The sequence below is a fragment of the Lissotriton helveticus genome, chromosome 3_1, assembly GCF_964261635.1.
Source record: "Lissotriton helveticus chromosome 3_1, aLisHel1.1, whole genome shotgun sequence".
Lineage (NCBI taxonomy): Eukaryota > Metazoa > Chordata > Amphibia > Caudata > Salamandridae > Lissotriton > Lissotriton helveticus.
This window is the reverse complement of record NC_136061.1, coordinates 320,214,593-320,235,714: the sequence shown is the minus strand read 5'-3', so window position 1 is coordinate 320,235,714 and position 21,122 is coordinate 320,214,593. Positions and strand designations below refer to the sequence as shown.

The 21,122-nt window shown below is 45.8% G+C and overlaps 1 protein-coding gene across 6 annotated transcripts in view; it reads right to left on the bottom strand.

Moving 5' to 3' along the window:
- The window catches only part of LOC144822412 (multidrug and toxin extrusion protein 1-like), an 887,289-nt gene that overhangs the window by 260,180 nt on the left and 605,987 nt on the right, over positions 1-21,122 (bottom strand). For all 6 annotated transcript variants that reach the window (XM_078679893.1, XM_078679892.1, XM_078679891.1 and 3 more), the window contains one exon: positions 18,600-18,708. In XM_078679893.1, the coding sequence (XP_078536019.1) occupies positions 18,600-18,708 (109 nt within the window). The remainder of the gene's footprint in view (positions 1-18,599; positions 18,709-21,122) is intronic.

Below are 21,122 nucleotides of genomic sequence, written 5' to 3'. Positions count from 1 at the left end.
GGGGTGTACTGTTGATGTGGACTGGCCATGTGGGTGGTGGTGGTGGCCATCTTGAGTGCTGGCTGGTACAGGCAACATGTGCCTGGGGTGTAAGGGGCCATTTTGAGGAGAGGCAGTGTCTGAGGCCTGCACTTATTTTGCCTGCTTTTCATCCATTATGCCCAGGGGTAGTGAGTGTTGCATGGGCCTAGTGTTTCTGAGGGGTGTCTTCTTGAATTTAAACACCATTGAGGCCATGGATGGGCTGGGATTGTGCTGATTTTATTGTTTTTTGTCGTTTTTTTGGGCCTGCTGGTGGGGCCCTTTGCCCAGGGGTGGTGAGTGTTGCATGGGCCTAGTCTTTCTGTGGGGTGTCTTCTTGAATTTAAACATAATTGAGGCCATGGATGGGATGGGATTGGGCTTATTTTATTGTTTTTTGTCGTTTTTGGGGGGCTGCTGGTGTGGCCTTTTGCCCAGGGGTGGTGGGTGGTGCATGGACTGAGTGTGCCTGTGGTGTGGTCTCACTCTCTTTAATGTAAACATCATGGATGGCGTTGGATTGTGGTGATTTCTGGCTGTTTTTCTGTTTTTTGGGGGTGTACTGTTGATGTGGACTGGCCATGTGGGTGGTGGTGGTGGCCATCTTGAGTGCTGGCTGGTACAGGCAACATGTGCCTGGGGTGTAAGGGGCCATTTTGAGGAGAGGCAGTGTCTGAGGCCTGCACTTATTTTGCCTACTTTTCATCCATTATGCCCAGGGGTAGTGAGTGTTGCATACTTGCATGTCCGTAGTCTTTCTGTGGGGTGTCTTCAATGTAAACATCAAGGATGGCATGGGATTGTGCTCATTTTTCTGTGTTTTGTCGAATTTTTGGGGTGTATAACTGAACTGATGTTCCTCTGTCTTCCATTGCTTTTAGGTGCACAAGAAGACTCAAGAGAACCACCAGTGCCAGGAAGAAGTCCTGCAGCGGTGTGTGCAGCATAACGTCACGCGACGTCACGTCTGGACACGGAACCCTCTGCAACTCGTGCAACTGCTGCCTGCTGACCTGCTCTGAAGAGGATGGCCCCAAAAAAAGTAACCCGTAGCTCCTCTAGCAAGAAAGGTGCCAGTAAGGAGCAGAAGAAGCAAGTTACCAAGGAGACTGGTGTGCCGCCCGCCCCTTTTTTTGGGAGTAAAAAAAAAAGTATGCCTGCAGCAGCAGCAGCGGGATCTGCTGGGGACCAAGCTGGCCGCAGCACCCCCCCGCTCCATTGGGCTCAGTGCCACCACCACCACCACGCCACCTTAAGTCCAAGCCCTTGAGTGCTGCAGAGGCAGCCAGTATAGTTCTTCAATCACCATCGACCAGTGATGTTGGCTCATCGCAAGAAAGCAGCAGCAATGTCCCTCAATCAACACAGGTTGTTGTAGCTCATCTGACGAGTGTTGAACAACCACAGCCGCAACAACAATCACATGTGCAAGTACAAGCCCAAGTACATGTGGAAGGAGAGGCAGCGCAAGGAGATGCGCAAGCAGAGGTGCATGGAGGGTCACAAGTGCCCACAATAGTTGTTCCTCCCGAAGTAGGGGCACATCAGGAAATCGACAATCAAGGCGAGGTATCATTTGAGGAAGCCACTCCTCCTGCTGATCCTTCATTGTCTTCCACAACCCTAGCAAGGAAGAGATCAAGGGTGGTGTCTACATCCTCTTCAAGCACACCTCCTTCTGATGATACGGATCAAACTTGGGAACCAGCACCACAGCCGTCTGAGAGTGAGGCACACCATGATCCAACAAAGGTACTTAAGCGTAAAAGGAAGCTCGTCCAAAGTCTCAGACTTATGGAGTGTGATGAGGCTCAACAAGAAGTGGCGGATACTGCTGCTGATGAAGACTCTGCCAACGACGACCCAGTCATCATAAAGGTCACTGCAGCCCCAGCGGGCATGCAGCAAACAGACATTTTGACCCTAGCCCGAAGAGCTGCTGCGCGTGATGATGATGATGATGATGTTGTCGATGAGGAGGCAGTGGAAACACCACAATCATTGGAGTTAAGTAGTACACCAACTCGTCCCGCTTCCATATTTCTTTCTGGCAAGAAGAGACCTTCGTCAACCTCGACCTTAATTAGTGGCGGTGAAAGTGGAAAACGTACAAAAGTTGGGCAATCCAGATCCTCCACTTCATCTGGCATTAGCTTCATGACCACCACCACCAGTATCGCCGCCTCCTCCAGGTCCCACAGACACTTCAAGTCCCCAGTTTGGGACTTCTTTACTGTTTGTCCCAAAAATCCAAAGTTTGCCATTTGTACCCTTTGTAAGCTTGCAGTTAGTCGTGGTAAGTCAGGTACCAACTATGGTACCGGCGGCCAGAGTGGTCATCTTGAGAGAAAGCACTCTGTCAAATGGTTTGCGCACCTAGCTGCGATCAAGAAAGGCCAAAATCAAGGAAACGTTGATGTTTCATCTGATGTTGACGAGCAGGAAGAAGACGTGTCAAACACTTCCCTTACACCCAGTACCCCTGTCAGCAGCACACCCAATGTGAGGCACACTAAGAGTGTTGGAGCGAGTGAGACACCAACGCACAAAAGTTCACCAGCGAGCAAAATTGGGTCAACGAAGTCATTATCAGCCCGTAAATGCTTGGTCCAGGGCAACATTAGAACAATGCTTACTTCAGACGTGCCATATGAACGCAACCACCCACTGACGCGTCTGTATAACACTAAGCTGGCTAAAATGCTAGCTGTGGACCTTCTACCTTTTTCTTTTGTAGAAGCGGTAGGTTTTCTTGAATTAGTTGCAACGCTCTGCCCTAAATGGAAGGTTCCGAGCCGGTTCTATTTTGCCAGAGTTGCGGTTCCAGCACTACATGAAGATGTGCTGCAGGCGATTGGGGCAGCTTTGCAGAAGAGTGCTGTTCACACAATACATCTGACAACAGACATGTGGACCAGTGGCCCAGGCGATGATTACATGTGCATCACTGCACACTGGGTCTCTTTTTCAGGTGTTAAAGCAAAGCTAAACGCAGGTGTTGACCCGGACCAAGTTTTCAAAGCTGCTCGGAAACATGCAACACTAGCCATGTTTGGCTTGGAGAAAAGTCACACAGCAGAAAACCTTTTGGAAGAGTTTGACAAAAAGGTCTTGACAATGCTATCCCCCCTAAAACGCAAGATTGGTTATGTTTCCACGGATAATGGCGCCAATGTAGTTAAGGCCATGTTCCTTGGTGACCATGTTAGAGTGCCGTGTTTGGCGCACTGTATCAACCTGGTAGTTCAAAAATTCTTGAGTGATAAAGAGAGTCCAGCGTTCGAGGTAATGGCCACCTGCCGCAAAATGTGCAACCATTTCAGCCATTCTTTTAAGGCCCGGAAGCATCTGCGGAGACTGCTACTTCAACGTGGAATGCCAGTGAAAGCACTCATCCAGGAGGTGGCAACACGTTGGAACTCAACCTTCTACATGCTTGAGCGTCTGCATGAGCAGTATACGGTACTCGATCACTATTTCTTGACAGAGGCTACATCTCAGAAGGAGGACCTGCGGATGAGTAAGGCGCAATGGGACATAGTTAAAAGCCTGACAGACATGCTTCGTCCTTTTGAGTTCTTCACGCGTGCAGTCAGCCAGGAGGACTGTAATTTGGGAAAAGCTATCCCATTGTTGTGCATACTGGAGCACCAACTGATGGCGGTTTCTTCTGAGTTTGAAAAAGATGAAAAAAAAAAAACCATTTCATTTTGTCTGAAAAATTATTACATCGCCTACGTGGTGATGAACGTCTTCAAAACATCAACTCAGATCAGCATTACATTTGTGCTACTATTCTGGATCCACGCTACAAAAAGGCGCTGGCAGACAACGCATTCTTTCCTTTCGCTGATGCAGATGTTCAAAAGTACAAACATTGGTTAGCCTGGTCAGCCAAGAGGTTTGAAAAAGAACGGCAGGTTATTGAAGGAGAAGCCAGTACATCAGCATCAGCATCAGCAGGCCATCCGCAGTCACAAGAATCCACTTCTGCACCTGTGGCTGGGGCACAAGTGACCTCTCAGCCGTTAAAGACACCGGCAACTGGATCATCTGCACCACACACAATGACAACACTAACAGTGGCTGGGGAGGAGGATTGGCTAAGTTTGATGGGGTATGGTTCTCGAAAAAATGTCACAGGCACAGCAAAAAGTAAGCAAAGTGGAGGAACAGTTGATGACCTTGAGTCGATGGTGCAGGACTATCTGAATGACTCAACAGAGGTCTTCCTTAATGATGAGCCATTGCAGTATTGGCATGGCAAAAAACAATTGTGGCCACAGCTCTTCAACCTGGCTATAAACTATTTGTCTTGCCCACTCGCAAGTGTGTCTTCTGAACGTGTTTTCAGTGCTGCTGGTGGCATTGTAACTCCCAAACGGAGCCGCCTCTCGCCCAAAAATGTGGAGCGGCTGACAATGATCAAGATGAATCAGCACCTCATACCACCAGATTACAAAGTACGAGAAAGCACGCCGCATGAAGACGAGGAGGACAGCAACGTAGATGAGGGGATTTTTTCTCTGTTCGGTGCCACTGACCTCATCCAGCCTGAATTCGCAGAGTATGAGGACGAAATCTTGTTCTTATTCCCTGACACCGAGCCCTGAAAATGAGACAATCAATCAAGAACTTTCTTTTTCGTCCTTATTCACTTTTATTCCTGTGTGCTTTGTGTCTCTCTTTCTTTGTTTTGCACAGTTAATTTAATTCAAACTTTAATCACCTAATCCCAAAAACAAGACCATCATCAGAACTGTCTTCACTTGTTTGCTTATTGATTTGAAGGTGCCGCAGTCTACATTCCTCAGGTTCACAAGTTCTGAAGAACATGCTCCTCTATCCTCCTCCTCCAGACTGCGATTTCCCTCCAAGCAGAGTGCTGGATTACGCACAATGAAGAAAGACTCAGCACTTGTGGGGGTGTTGTACTTCTTTGCGGGTGAGTTGACGGTTTTGGGCCCATTGCTGTGAAGCTCTAATAATGGACAAAAGTGTTTTGGACCAAATATGAGGTGGAAATTTCTTGCCGTTTTTGCTGACTTGCTTGCCTTTGAGGTGCTCTTTGGCGGGGTTCCGGGGGTTTGTGTGTAATTTTTGGTGTCTGTCGAAGCACTGCTGCGACAGTCTAATCTTGATTGCATTTGCTTTTCAGGAAATCCGTGGTGGAAAACAGGAGTTATGATGATTGATGATGACGACCTAGCTGCACAGCGCCGCGTTTGGACCGAAGGCCGAGAGACATTGTAAGTATGAGATTTAGCTTTTTCGCTGTTTGGGGGTGTTGTGTCGGGTGGTTTTTTGCGGGTGGGTTGGCGGGTCTTGCCTGGGGCATTCCTGGGAAGGTCTAATACCGGATACAAGTGTTTTGGACAAAATCCATAAGGAACAGCCTTTTTTTTGCCATTTCTTCAGACATCTTGCTCAATGTAGCGTTTTGGGGGGCTTCCTGCTGTTCGTGGGTGGGTTGCGGCCGGGGTCTCTGTCGAAGCACTGCTGCGACAGTCTAATCTTGATTGCATTTGCTTTTCAGGAAATCCGTGGTGGAAAACAGGAGTTATGATGATTGATGATGACGACCTAGCTGCACAGCGCCGCGTTTGGACCGAAGGCCGAGAGACATTGTAAGTATGAGATTTAGCTTTTTCGCTGTTTGGGGGTGTTGTGTCGGGTGTTTTTTTGCGGGTGGGTTGGCGGGTCTTGCCTGGGGCATTCCTGGGAAGGTCTAATACCGGATACAAGTGTTTTGGACAAAATCCATAAGGAACAGCCTTTTTTTTGCCATTTCTTCAGACATCTTGCTCAATGTAGCGTTTTGGGGGGCTTCCTGCTGTTCGTGGGTGGGTTGCGGCCGGGGTCTCTGTCGAAGCACTGCTGCGACAGTCTAATCTTGATTGCATTTGCTTTTCAGGAAATCCGTGGTGGAAAACAGGAGTTATGATGATTGATGATGATGACGACCTAGCTGCACAGCGCCGCGTTTGGACCGAAGGCCGAGAGACATTGTAAGTATGAGATTTAGCTTTTTCGCTGTTTGGGGGTGTTGTGTCGGGTGTTTTTTTGCGGGTGGGTTGGCGGGTCTTGCCTGGGGCATTCCTGGGAAGGTCTAATACCGGATACAAGTGTTTTGGACAAAATCCATAAGGAACAGCCTTTTTTTTGCCATTTCTTCAGACATTTTTGCTCAATGTAGCGTTTTGGGGGGCTTCCTGCTGTTCGTGGGTGGGTTGCGGCCGGGGTCTCTGTCGAAGCACTGCTGCGACAGTCTAATCTTGATTGCATTTGCTTTTCAGGAAATCCGTGGTGGAAAACAGGAGTTATGATGATTGATGATGATGACGACCTAGCTGCACAGCGCCGCGTTTGGACCGAAGGCCGAGAGACATTGTAAGTATGAGATTTAGCTTTTTCGCTGTTTGGTGGTGTTGTGTCGGGTGTTTTTTTGCGGGTGGGTTGGCGGGTCTTGCCTGGGGCATTCCTGGGAAGGTCTAATACCGGCTAGAAGTTTGTTGGACAAAATCCATAAGGAAACACCAGTTTTGGCACTTTTTGTAAGTTAGGGTTCGTTAGGGTTAGCCCTAGCAGCAGGATTGCATGTGTTTAGGGGGGTTCTATTGCAACGCGGTTCTGTTGTTGTAGAGCACTGTTGGAGCGATGCTGGCTATGGATACTTTTGCTTGCAGGCAAGTGGTTTGAATACAATCCACGGTCTGTATTTGGGCCTACTGTTACTTTCAAAGTACATTTTGTAACCATTTTTCTGCTAGGCATCGTTTTTGGAGATATGATTGGGTTCTTCTACATTTTTGCGACTGGCTTTAGTAAGGGTCTTGGAGGGAGCATTGCTGGGAAGGTCAAATTTTGTTCTAAAACACAGTAGTACACCCACCTTGAGGGGAAAGATCCGCTATAATATTTTGGCCATACTTATTGATCCTTAAAAAGGTGACTCAGACAGAGCACGCAATTTCAAAAATATTGTACTGTCTATTAGGGAAATCAAAGTGTCACTTTTTGAACCACACAGCGTACATACCTTTTATTTATTTATCAGTGGTATTGTAATAGCACTTCCTGTTTTCCGTTCAATAATTACAGGCCGGGTTTCAGTCAACATCCGCCAGGCAGGCAGTGGACAGGGTGTCTCTTCTGTCAGTGGTCACCACCACATTGATGGACGAAGCGTCAGCTGGAATGGAGGAGTGCCGCCAATAAGAGGAATTGTTTGCTGCATGCAACTTACTTACCAATTTCAACAGGACAACTCCAACAACATACGCAATACAGATACAGTATCCATTGTTGTCTTTTATTCTATGAGTGTGACTGCATGTGCTTACCTTTAGTTTGTAACCAAAGATTGTCTGTAAACTCTGTATCTTCAATTATTGTTTGTCCATGCTCTGCTTTTTTTTCTTCTCTCAACAAAACCTACCCAAAAAGAAACCCCCATTCCCATCCATTTTACAAACCCTAACCCTCTTCCCCCGGGCTGTGTTGTTTTGCTTGATGTCTGACTAAAATGACATCAATAATTCCACACACTTGCTGGGGAGGATAAGGTGATAGCAGCAACAGGCTGGTGAAGGAATACGAGGATATCTTCTAGACTTACTCAGCTTCAGTACTATATCTTCTAGTAGTAGTAGCCAATGTCAAATAAATTCAACGCAAGTACTAGTTATACTTGCAAGCAAATACTTTACCATTTGTTAGGCTACATTATGGCACTGTTCTAGTGTACTGTCACCTGCTATTTTCTCGATCGTAGCGTAACCGTTGTAATGCTACAGTAAGGAGGACAAACAAGGTTTCGTTTTCTTTTTTTCCATAGGCATGCAACTGCCACTGTGTCACACCACTAGTACCACCGCAATGAGGAAATGTCACCCGCCCAGGATTGACAACGTTAATCCCCATTTCACCTGGAGCCAGCCCTGGGCCTAGCCCTAATTTCTAACACAAATTACAGGTAAGATAAGCGTTTGGTGGGAGGTAGTATAATGGAGTATTATTTCGGAGTAGACAAGAGATTGACGGTTGTACTACTAAAGTCCTACGACTGTTCAGGAAAACAAAGTTACTGTTACACCCCCGCCCCCCACCCACCAGACTGAAAAGCAGTAAAAAACAGGTATGGTCAGATAAAGTTGAAAAATATATTTATTTAGCCCTAACAAAATAATCTCCCTCACCCACCCTAACCCCAACGATTGTCTCTGAAACGTCCCAAAACGATCCCAACTCCCAAATCCCACCCCCCAAAAGTCTATAAAAAAAGGGCAAGGGACACTCCACTACTGGAGGGTGCTGGTGCATGATGCGGCATGGGCATCATACTCCTTGCGGAGGGTGGCAAGCTCGGAGCGGAGGCCCTTAACCAAGTTCTTATACCTCAGGACCTCCTGCTCCAGGTTGGACATGCGGACTCGTAGGCGGCGTTGGCGTTCCTTGCAGCTCCTGTGGGGGGCAGCTGGTATTTCGGTTGCTTGGCGGTGGCGGTCGGCTTTCTTAGCCCGGCTCGGTCCCGCTGGCTTAGTCACGGAGGAGGATGCAGTGGTCACAGTCGAGGATGTTGCCCCGCTCGACTGCGTGTCCTCCTCCTCCTCCAGGGCCACCAGCCGCCGATACTCGGCGACTGTGGCCTCCAGCCTCCGTTGCCGGGCCAATCTAGCCTGCTCCCTCCTTGTTGTTGATTTGGAAGGAGCAACTATATGAAGAAAGAAAGACATAGTCTGTAACCAATGCTCCTTATTAATAACACAAAGTGATTGAGCCGAAAGTTGGGTCACAGAGTACAAGTAGCAAATTGAAAGCACAGTACATAAGTATTGAGGACAGTATCTATGTAACCTCCCACTTCTGCATCCTTGCTCTAACAGTAGTGGTAGTTTAATGAACTAATTCTACGACCACTATGGACTTCCATTACAGTCGACTATGACAGTACACCAGTCTTATTCTTCTTCTTCTCTCTTGTTTAGGGAAATGGGTACGTTATCTTATGCAAGCCGGCAGAATGACATGGACACAGCACAGTGAAGTTGCACCCGAGAAAAAAAGTTGCACACCATGATGATTGAGACAGACTTGCGTTACTGTACCGGTCCAGTACATGCAGGTGGTGAAGCTATTACTTTTCTATTACGGGTGGCACTGAGAATACTCTGTTACAAGAGCTACTGCTTAATTAATTTACCTTTCACCCTACAGTGCAAATGAGTACTAGAAAAGGAAACTGAAGAAGCTAACTAATTTGATTATCTATCACTTCACATGGGACGTATTTAATGACAGATGAGATGACTTTAGGTGCTTTGCTTAATATTGAGTGAACAGTGATACACCCACACATGAATGACGTACTACAAGTAAACTAAAGTTATTAAGAGAGGTACGGAGTGTCCACCGTAATAACCAGATATATGCTGTGAATGCAAACGCAATACAAAGTACTGCTACTATTCATGGTAGTATTGGACACATTTACAATTTCTTTTCCTTGCCTTCCCTGCACTGGGACGGACGTGCGGGTGCGGTGGTACATGCTCTTCAAGGTAACACTTACTTCACCTGGCGACCATCTACTCTCTCTAGATACACATGTGCTATGTAAGAGTCAGAGAATACCATGCTCCAGGCATCCATTCAGTCAAAGTATACGCACACATACAGTTTCTGTTTCACCCACCCAGGCTGCTGTCCTTCCACCCATCCTTGCTTCATCATTGACCCAGCCATGCACCATACCATATTCTTTCCTTCCCAGCCACCTCGGGGGCCAAGCAAACACATATCGTTCTTCTTTGCCAGCCATCATACAAGTTCGCGTCCCACTTACTTACACCCTTCTTTCGCTTTTCGTTCATCCCATCCATCACGTTCGTCTAAGAACTTATTGGGATTCTTCTCACCAAAAACTTCACAGCTAAGTCGAAGTACATTTCGAGGAGGCTACTACCTGGTTGATTTGTAATTGTAATACACCCGTGCAGAAAGCACACTATGCAGTCTTCAATCTCAATAAGTAAGGAATATATAGCTTACCTGTTTCCGCCACCACCGTTTGATCCCCCACAGGAACGGCCACCAGCTCTTCTACCGCCGCCTCCTCCCCAGAGGCCTCCGAGTCCAAGTCCAACACAGCCACCTCCGCGCTGGCCCCGTCACCAGATGTTACACCTACAAAGTACATTTAAGAATGTTAATACACCACTCACTACTATATAATATTTGGTCTAGGAGAAATGTTAAAAAAACAGAATACAATGTAATAATTTGTGACTGTCTACTCCATAGTAAAAATGTCCCATTTTCCAGGGAAGGCTGTTGTCTTGCTGCACTTTTATGCACAACTGATGAATGCTTGCTTTTGATTTTTAACACGCACCACTTTTTCTCCTAACAGACAGAAGCTTGACTCCTGAGTCCTAAGAACACGACCAGGATCAAGTTCAAACTAGGTGAGAGTTCGGCTCGACCACAAGAAATGTGTCCAATTAATCGTCAGCACTAACCACTTTTCCATTTACAGTTAAATAGTTTTATGACAAAGTAGATTTTAATAAATGTGTTTACTTTTAATAAAGCTTTTACACTTAAATAGACTCTGTGGTTTTTGTTCCTCTAGACTAGAGTGGATGAGCTAAAGGTTTTGGAATTTTTGCAAGCATGAGTGCCTCTGACACTTCTTGACTGTGCTGTGACTCCGTACTACTCTCTTGTCCTGCGTACGATAATCTAGAGATCATTGGGGATCTATAATCGGTGACTTCGGGAGCTGAATGACTCTGCCACACTATCTAGTCAGTAAGGAGACAGTGCATAGAGGTATTGCTGAATATAATGGGAGTCCAATGGAATTGCCAAATGTCCAATCTTAGTTAGCTACACAGACAGACTAATAAGAATAGTCTAGTAATACCACAGGGAGTCATATTCGAGGCAGGATAAGAATTTATATCCAGTCTACAAGAAGATCAAAGACGATTTAGAAAAAATCGAATGAGGAACGCTAGGAAAAAATAGGTACTGTTTATTAAAATGTAAACTTACTGGGGCCAGCAAAGGAGCCCTCGCCTGCCCGATCCTGGCCTGCATCCTCAGCACCCTCCTCCTGTGTCCTCTTGCCCTTGGGGGGAGCTGATGTACAACATGAAAGAAAGAAAAACCAGAAAACATGGATGAGATTTTTCAACCAAATCAAACATTTCAAAAGAACAATAACAACATATTTTGGAAAAATAGCAAATAGATAGACAACTATTCCACGGGATCTATCTCATGTGGTATACTACGTTATTCGTATTGCCTGATTTGCGGAACGTTGACTTAGAAAGTTCCTATGTAACTCAATAAACAGACTACTAAAGAGGTTTGCCTAGGCCTGGCACTGCAGGCAGCAGTGCGCAACACGTGACAGACAAAGTCCATCCTGCTTGCAGATCAGTGAATACTCAAACTATCAATCCACCCGCCACCACCGCCACTATTTCTTCTGATAGCCATGTGACTGTCTAAAGGAAGGACTGGACTTCAGTCTGTTGGGGCTGATTTATAAGTCCCTTGCGGAAGTTGCGGCTGATTTTCCTCCATTGTTGCGTGCCTTTTCTGACGCAGCGGCAGAACAAAAGACTCGCCATGGTGTTGGTGCGGCGTATATATTAAAAAAAAAAACACATATGGGCATATGGGCGATGCATCACGTTGTAAAGCCCTGCGCCATCAGGGGGCGTTCCGGCGCAAGGGAGGGCGTACCTGCGCAGGAACGAATCCTAAAAGTGGCTGAGGGAAATCTACAAGATGTCAATCAGTCACTTTTAGGACAATGATGCATGACTCAAACCCTGCGCGCTTGAAGCCGACGTACGGCTTGATGCAGCATTGGGGAGATAGGGTACCCCAGAGCATTGCTGGAGCTGCGCCATCGTTGGCACGCAACTCCAGCAATGCGCTGCCTTTACGGCACAGATGCGTAAGGCTTCTGTGACGTTTTGGGCCAATGGGTGGTGGTGGCATGGCACACAATTACTGCCGCATCCCTGCTACTTTGCAGGGATGCGCCGGTAATTGAAAATATGACCCTTACTGTCTAGCATTACGCAGTTCTTTTCTTTACAGTACACTCATACATAATTTCTCAGGCCAATGAAATGCTTCTGAACACAACATACAAAACAAAGAAGCATAGTAGCAAGCAAGGCTACTGAGAAGGAGAGCAGTGCACCTGAAATGCATAGAAGATTTTGAAATATAATTTACCTCAATGTAATCGGCAGCATTATTGCTCTTGGTAAAGAACAAAGATTTGCAAATAACAGAGCAGGATAAAACAGAGTAGTAAATGTACTACTACTACTACTCACCAAGCCCGGGGACCTCTACGCCGAGCGCGTCCAGCAAGTCCCGCTCCCGGTCCATGACATCGGTCCAGCGGTGGGTGGCCTGGTTATATGTGCGCCGGACCCCAGAGATCTTGTACATGGCCCGGCACACCTTCTCCCACCGCTTGCGACGCTCCCGGATGCCATAGCCGGTCGCGATCTTGCCGCCTCCCAGGATCGTCTTGGGGAGGCGGCGCTGGACGTGGAAGATCAGTGCCGCCACTTCCTCCGCGCTGAAGATCTCCCTCGGGACCACTTGCTCCCCCCTTAAACGCCCGCACGGGAGCCGGGCACGGGGTGCGGGACCCTTCCCCTTCTCAGGGTGCTTCCCGGCTCCCTTTACCATGGTCTGGGCAGAAATAAACTTAAATGATAAAGAAGAAATAGAATAGTGAAGAAGAAAAGAAAAGAGTTTAAAAAAGTAGTTTAAAAGTAACTAAAAGCTGCAGAAAACACAAAAATATAGAGCTAGAAAAATAGAGGGTTAGATAATAAGTAAAATTAGATCAAAAAAACTTCAAACAAGCAAAGGATGGCAGAGATTGAGAGAGGATAGAGAAAGCATGCCCAGAACCATAGCAATGAATGAGAAACAAGATGGCCGCGCCCGTTCACGACCGCGTGGGTAAGTTCGCGCGAGATTTTCCTTGCGAGTACGCGCGAAATTGTACTAGCGAGCAGCACACTTTGCGAGATTACACATAGCGGGCGGAAACGGAATTACGTCACGCCAACAAGATGGCCGCGCCCGTGTACGACCGATAGGGTAACTTGGCAAACGTATAGCTAGAAGCGCCTCGCGAACACGCGCAAGATCACGCGAACATACACGTCGCAACAAAAACAATTTTGTATTCGCACGTATTCGCGGCTTCCGAAATCGATCTCGCACGGATTCGCGCCCCAAAAAACGCGCGAAATTGCAGAAAAAACAATTTTAGCTAAACTGAAAGCAATGAGCAGGTGCAAAAGTTCAAACTTAACATTAGTAACATTCAAGGTAGTGCTTCCTGATGGGCCCCTCCAGAGTTTGCAACTATTCTATGACCCTGCTATGACCCAAACAGCAGGCTCATAGAATAGCACCATAAAGGTCCTGTGAAAAAAAAAATTCACTGCAACAAAAAGCAAATTACAGATAAGGAAGGAAGCAGGTGCCAGCCAGACTGGAACTTTCAAAATTACTGACACATTAATGAAACACAAATTAATTGATGGCAGTTGAAGAAGGGCAGGTGTGCTTGCTTTTTTCAACCACCATAATCTACAGTGATAAATAAACCTAATAGGTGCCAGTGAGGATGTACTAGAGGGTGGCATGGGTGTCCCAGAGGGTGGCAGTGGTGAAACAGAGGGTGCTGTGAACCTGTGATGATAAACCAGACGTAGAAACAACATAGTCGCGGCCGTTGCAAGCCGAAAAGTAAGTTCGCAATTGCGAACTTGTCCCAAAATCGGCGCGAACACGCGCCAACACAAAAAACGGAAAAATCCGCAAATCCGCTAGAGTTCGCGGATCTTCGCGGATTGCGAATCCGTAAATACGCAAGTTCGCGGATTGCCAATCCGCAAAATCCGCCCATGCTTACACGGTACATGGGGGAAGTTGCCTAGTTTAGTGTGCAAATAAATGGCTGTCAGACAGTCACAGGTGCCATATTGGTCTTACATCATAACTATCATTTTCAACCATTAAATCTGTAAGCTGACCGTCATATACACTGTAGATTGGCTGTACCTGCCTGCCTCTGTGCTTCCCTGGGTGTGTGTTGCATCTGTAACACATCTTATGGCAGGAATCCTGACAGATGGTCTGAATATAGATATTGTGCATGATAGGGAATACAACAGAATTTCAGATAGGCTGAGTAGCCCTATATATATATGACATAATTCTGCATACACAACAGCTACCTACATTCACCCAACTATCCTACAAACCTCAATAGGAAGAAAAATGTGTAAATATCTCTATAAATTACAATAAATACTTGTTGGCATATTTATGACCCTCTTGCGCCGCCAGAAGATCACTTTTTGTGATGCTCCCGCAACACAAACTACAAGATCATATTTATGAGGTCATGGAAAGCCACTTTGCATGACTATGAATAACTTCATAGATATGGAGCAAGGCAAGGAAGCACAAATCGCTGCAGTGCCTTGCTCTGCGCTAGGGAGTCATTCCAAGAGCATTGCAGTGGGTGTTCCCATGCAACACCAAAGAATTTTGACGCTTCCCAAGATTTACAAAACCATGTACAACTGGGGATGCACCAAAATCATACGCCTCCCAGGGGAGGTGCAACAAGGAGAAATAAGCTTATTTCTCCTCAGTTTTTTCTCTTTCCATTTTTTTTTGTGCAGGAACCTGCTCTTTCCTGCACAATCATGCATCAATCATCGTTCTTTAGCTCACTTCACCACCCCGTTCAGAATTGGCTTGGCAGTTCGGGCTGGACTGTTCCCATGAGGGGCAGGATCAAGACTGATTTTTTTATGGGAGCCTGTTACTGCTGAACTCTGTGCCTGTGACAGAGGAGGGACTAGGACCACAGTCCCCAGCAAGCCTTGCAGACTTCGCCGCCAACACGGAAGTGCGAAGAGAGCCAGGAGGTGCAAAAAGCTAACTTCGGGCACCCGCTGCATGGGAGCCTGTTACTGCCAAACTCTGTGCCTGTGTCGGAGGAGGGACTAGGACTACAGTCCCCAGCAAGCTTTGCAGCCTTCGCCGCCAAGGAGGAAGTGCAGAGCGCGCCAGGAGGTGCATAAAGCTAACTTTGGACGCCCATGGTGCAGGAGCCCGTTACTGCTAAACTCTGTGCCTGTGTCAGAGGAGGGACTAGTGGAGAGATGTGGCTCACTGGTTAGAGGCGGCAGACCTGTAAGCAGAGAACGGCCCGGGACCAGGGTTCAATTCCCGACGCGGCAGGGTCTTGGACCAGGGTCAACGGACTCGATAATTCTCGCCTCAGTGCCTACTCTAACCAGGGAACACACTCGGTAACTCTGGGCATTAAGCTTGCCTCATCTCTACAATGGCCCCCACAGACGCCGGGGATGCCTGGTTTCACCCTGGAGATACCCAGAAAGGGACCATCTCACAGGGAAAACCAGGACGGGTTCCCCAGCGGTCTACAGCGCCAGGACACTCGGGTAGAGTAACAGTGCGCTTTACAAGTATCCAACATTACATTACGTTACATTACTAGTACCACAGTCCTCAGCAAGCCTTGCGGCCTACGCCGCCAATGCGGAAGTTCAGATAGTGCCAGGAGGTGCATAAAGCTAACTTCGGGGGCCCGCAGCATGGGACGCACGCGAGCCACGCCTGGTTGAAGCTCCGGCCAAGGGCAGGCCCGGCCTGCTCCCGTCAGTGACAGGAAGGGGTGAGGCGGGCCACCCCCCCTTGATTTCCCGAAAACTAAGGGCACCATCAAGAACTGCTCACCCTTTCTGTTTCCCTGTCTCCAAGTGAGTAAAAGAGGTTGTGTAGTTACTCTTTAGTAGCATTATTCAAATATAACAGTAGCTGGGAGTTGTTTGCTCTGCTCAAGTTGCAGAGCCCAGGTATGGACATATAAGTAACCTACGACATTGGAACCTTTTAGCATCAAGGTACTTTAATTGACTTTCACTTTCAACAAACTGATTCTGCCCCAGAGTGTTTTTTTCTTTTTGGTGAAAGTAACACGTATGGGAGGCACGTTGTGCTATCTCAACAGCCACTATTTAATAGATTCTCACAGCAGATAGCTATTGTTCATCCAGATAATGCATTTGAAGTGAAGGGGGGATAAGGGTAGCAATACCTGGGTGAATATCCTACAGGTGGACAGTGAAGGTGGTTTAACATCTGAGCAATATTGTGATTATATTAAAATTGTATTTTCACCCCATATGTCTTAACCATTATTGAGTGTATTATCCTGAACTAATTCTTGGAATAACTGCACATTAGCCATATTTCTTTAAAGTTGTTTTTAAACAAAGCGTTTAGCCACAGTAGGAAAAATACCTTCCCAGATAAGTGGCAAACGTCGCTATTAAAGAATATCACGGGAGCGATGGGAGCCATTAAGAAACAGATTTTAACAATTGAGGAATCTTTGTTAATAAATGGTGTAAGTGAAAAGGCAGCGATAACAACAGCCCATGTCCTTGTTAATGTCTCCGACACCCTTGGAGGTAGGGAAGGATCCTAGAAGGGAGATTGTAGGCAAAATCAACACCTCACTCATGATTGGCACCTCCCATCTTCTTGCAAAACTAGATGAATAGTTTATTTATTTTCTAATCAAGTATTGGGTCCCTTAATATTTTGTTCTTGTTCTAACTATTTTCAACCTCTATAAGGAAAATCTGGAGGTGATCTACGGACCGAGCAAGTATCCTATACAATTATGCGAATGACACACAGGTATATCTCAAAGCATCACCACTGACATATTCCACTTAAGGTATTAACTACACATCATAGAATCACAGTTTTCCCACATTTAACACCATCAAAACAAAGTTCACTCTAATCATTAGCACCCCAAGATCAGACCGTTATCGTAGAGTGGAGCAACAATATGTTCCTTGAATATTTCTCCCCCGCCCTCTCCTTGGGGCTTCCACTATTATCCCTGACTCTCATTAAAAAACATATGAAAAAGAAGAGCCAGGCGTTCTAATATTACCTAAGGGTCCTGAGTAAGAGAAAATGCTACCTTTCAATTTACACCTTTACCTCCACAGTAGAGGCATTTGCCCTCTCACACATTCATGGGTAAACTTGACCTCCAAAATGCATGCTCCACCTGAAGACTGGCCTTCACGCTGCTGCACATTTCATCTCTGTCCAATATAAATTCATCCCCTTCCTGTTTATGAGCCGAATTACGAGTTTGGTGGACAGGGTTACTCCATCACAAACGTGCTCGATCTTGCGCCAACAAATGACAATTCCATTTCATTTTATGGAAATTGTAATATTGTAATTGGGAGAGGATGTAGCCTAACAGTTAGGGTGGTGGACTTCAAATCTGGGGAACCGGATTGAGTCTCGGTAACGACGCTCAACATCCTGTGATTCTGGACAAAGCACTTAAACTCCTCGTGCCTAACAAAAAAGTATGTGTCCTCATGTAATGCAACTGGTGATCATGTACGCGCTCTGATACCTGCTTTCAAGTCAGGTTTGCGCCATGTCATGTTTGTGACAGAGTATTCCATTCACCAAACTCGTAATCAGGCTCTAAGTCTTTTGAAACTATAAGGGATAGACTTGCATCCTTCCATAGCTTCAAGCAAGGAGATGCTAGGCACTTCCTTATTTGATGCACTACAAGTCCCTCTCCAAACACAATGCTTTTCTATAAATGCCAATGGGATGTTAAATGGGCATAGGTTATTGGTCACCAATGCCTATGTGCCTAAAATAATTACATCACAAAGAAAACAAGCCTTCTCCTCCTCTGCCCTTGCTTCTTGATCAAATGTTCCCATCACCCGATACTGCCAATCAGTCCTGGTCTTCAAAAAATAATTAAATACCTAATTTTATCCTATGACCACCTTCTCTGTACACTACTGGTTATCTACCGCATCTGTAAATGTATTAGTTTTCACCTTCACTCACGGTACCTCCCTTAAATCTTTGTAAACATTAGTGTGTGTTTGTGTAAGCTGGATACATCAGAAAATATCCCTTTCTTTGTAAAGCCATTGCTGCTTCTTCGGTTTAGGATGGCGCTATTTAAACAACCCAATAAGATAGAGATGGAAACTATACTCAGATCTCGTGTATAGACATTCTTCAAGAGCTTATGGTTCATTCTAGCCAAACATATCCACCATTCAAATAGTTTTTAGCATCTGGCTACAGACAGTGTTAGCGTCTGCAGGTAAATGTCAATGTGACTGATCACCGCACTGGGCACTGACATATCAAGGATAGTTAGAAGTTTACACACTGTGCTATTGAATCCACATTTGGTTTTGCTTTGACATAAAGTAGTGTCTATAATTTAGGATACATGGATTAATAACACCACCATGATACATAATGTTTACATTAAAGGCATTCAAGAACAATGCAAACCAGGCGGGTACATTTACTAATGCTTGCTTTTTAATGGTCGAAGGCGAGAACGTGGACCAACCTAAAAATCATGTGACACTATGATCATTTTTCATTATACACACCAGTACAGTATAGAGCCACCAAAGCAGAGCGTTTTGCCTGCTCTTCATTTCCAGCCCCCAAGGCATTCCCAACTCGGACGCTGGCAGCTACACTTAAGCCATATGGAAGCTGGAAAACAAAAATACAAAACGCTGTTATTCTGAGATTATGAAGACAAATACAACACATCAGCATGCGAGGTGTTGAGTTTTATAAATAAGAATTAATTTGGCTGGGAATTCCCTGACCCTCAGAATTATCGATACTGTAGGTATCTGAATCCCTTGGCCAAATTTACACTGAGAAACACAGAGAGAAAGAGATGATCAGGACGAAATCAGAACGAAATTAAACTAAACAAAATAGGAAAAAGAGAACAAAGATATACGTGCGCTTCAGAAAAGAACATATTGAAGAGAGGGAAACTGAAAACAGTGGGTGCCAAGCTTACAAAAAACCAAGCGTCCCCTAGCAGTTCGAACACACCAAGATGAAGAAGTGTGACAGAAAAGGTATTACTACTCCACTTGGACAAGTTTTTCTTATCATTGCTGTTCTGGGATTCTTCATGAACTGTGCTAGTCTCAAGGCACCTCTGGTACATGATATTTTATTTAATTTATTTATTTATAAAGTTTTATATAGCGCGAACAAGGTCCAGAGGGATATCAGAGCGCCTTACAATATGATGGAAGGAAGGACAAAAAGCAATAACCATATTAAGTAGGAGGGAGAAAAAAACCGAAATAAAACCCAGGAATGGTCGCATCATACAGTACAGTTGCACCCAGGAGGGTAATGCAATGAACAAGTGTGTGCGGGCACCAAGGGGGAGCCACAATATGCAGTAAGGGGGAGCCGTAACAGATGAAAGTACAATGGTAGTAGGAGCAATCTCAACAGGCATGTGAGCCTATCCCTATTAGGGTAAGAATTTGTTCATTAGGAATCTCTTGGCTTCTGATTTGATCACCGTTGATGAGGAGATTCAACGTACTTCTGGTGGAAGAGAGTTCCATATCTTAGGGGCAGCACCGGAGAAGGCTCGGTGACAACTTCTCTTTTTGTTAAGGATGAGTGGTTACAGGAGGAAGGTAGAGGCACTTCTTGAGGCCCTAACACCACAGGATAGTTTAAGTTTTTGAGCAAGGTACGTAGAAGTGTTGAAGTGAAGGGCTTTGTGTGTAAGAACTGCAATCTTTAAATGAATTCTTGCTTCGTAGGGCAGCCATTTGAGGAATTTTAGGATTGGGGATATATGTTCTTTTCGTTTGCTGTCTGTAACTAGTCTAGCTGCAGCATTCAGTGAAGCCCTTAGTGGAGCCAGGGCATATTTTGTAAAGCCACAGAGGGTAGCACTGCCGTAGTCTAGCCTTGGCAAGACAAGCGCTTGGACCACCTGCTTGAAATCATTTAGAGGAAGGAAAGGTTTGATATTTCTGAGTGACCTCATCAGGTGGTTTGCTCCTTTGCATGTATTGCTGATGGTTTTCATGTTCAGGTGCTTGTCCATTGTAATTCCGAGAGACTTGGCTGAGTCTGCAATGAGAGGAGTGCAGTTGAAAGCAGTGAGGTAACTCAGCCAGAGGTCTAGCTTGGGGATGTGGTTCGGAGGGGAGGTGAGCAGGAATTCTGTTTTGGAACTGTGGAGCAGGAGATGGTTCTCCGTGAACCAGTTTTGAGTAAACATTAGGGTAGTATTGAGTGAGACGATGTTTTCCGGGGATGAGATTTTCAGGTATAGTTGCGTGTCGTCCACATACATGTGGAAGAGAATGTCCATGGAATTTAGAGAGTTTGCAAGAGGTTCCAAGACAAGGTCGAAGAGGATAGGAGATAGAGCGTACCCTTTGGGGACCCCCATGAGAACAGGAGATGGCTGGGAGAGAGAGTGATTTTCCTTGATTCTTTGTGTTCTGTGATGTAGGAAGGATAAAAACCATTGTAACACCTTATCAGAAAATCCCATTCTGTTATGCAGGAAGGATAGGAGGTTGTCATGATTAACTGTGTTGAATGCGGAGGAAAGGTCAAGGAGGATCAGGAGGCAGGATTAGTTTTGGTCAAGCATTTTTAAAATATCATCCATAACGTGAGAGCCGATTCGGAGCTGTGCCCCTTCCTAAAAAAGGATTGATGTTTGTCCAGGAGTTGATAAATCTCTATGTGAGCACAAAGTTGGGATTGCACACATTTTTTTAGGAGTTTCACTAAGGTGGGGATGTTGGAAATGGGGTGAAAGTTATTGAGATCAGATTTGTTAGCGGTAGTTTTTTTTTAGTATAGGTGTTACCTGGGTTGCTTTTAGGCATTCTTGGATTGGGCCTTGTGATAGAGAAGCGTTAAAAATCCTTGTCCAGGTGGGGATGAGTGCACTCTTGATTTCTTTGAAGATGGAGGGGGGCAACAGGTCGCTGAAGTGGTTGGAAGGGTTGATATTCTGAAAAATCTTGATGATGTCATTTTCACTAAATGGGGTAAAGGTGCCCCAAGATGCATTGTTCTTGGAGTTCATGGAGATCGATTTACGAGTTACGGTGGGG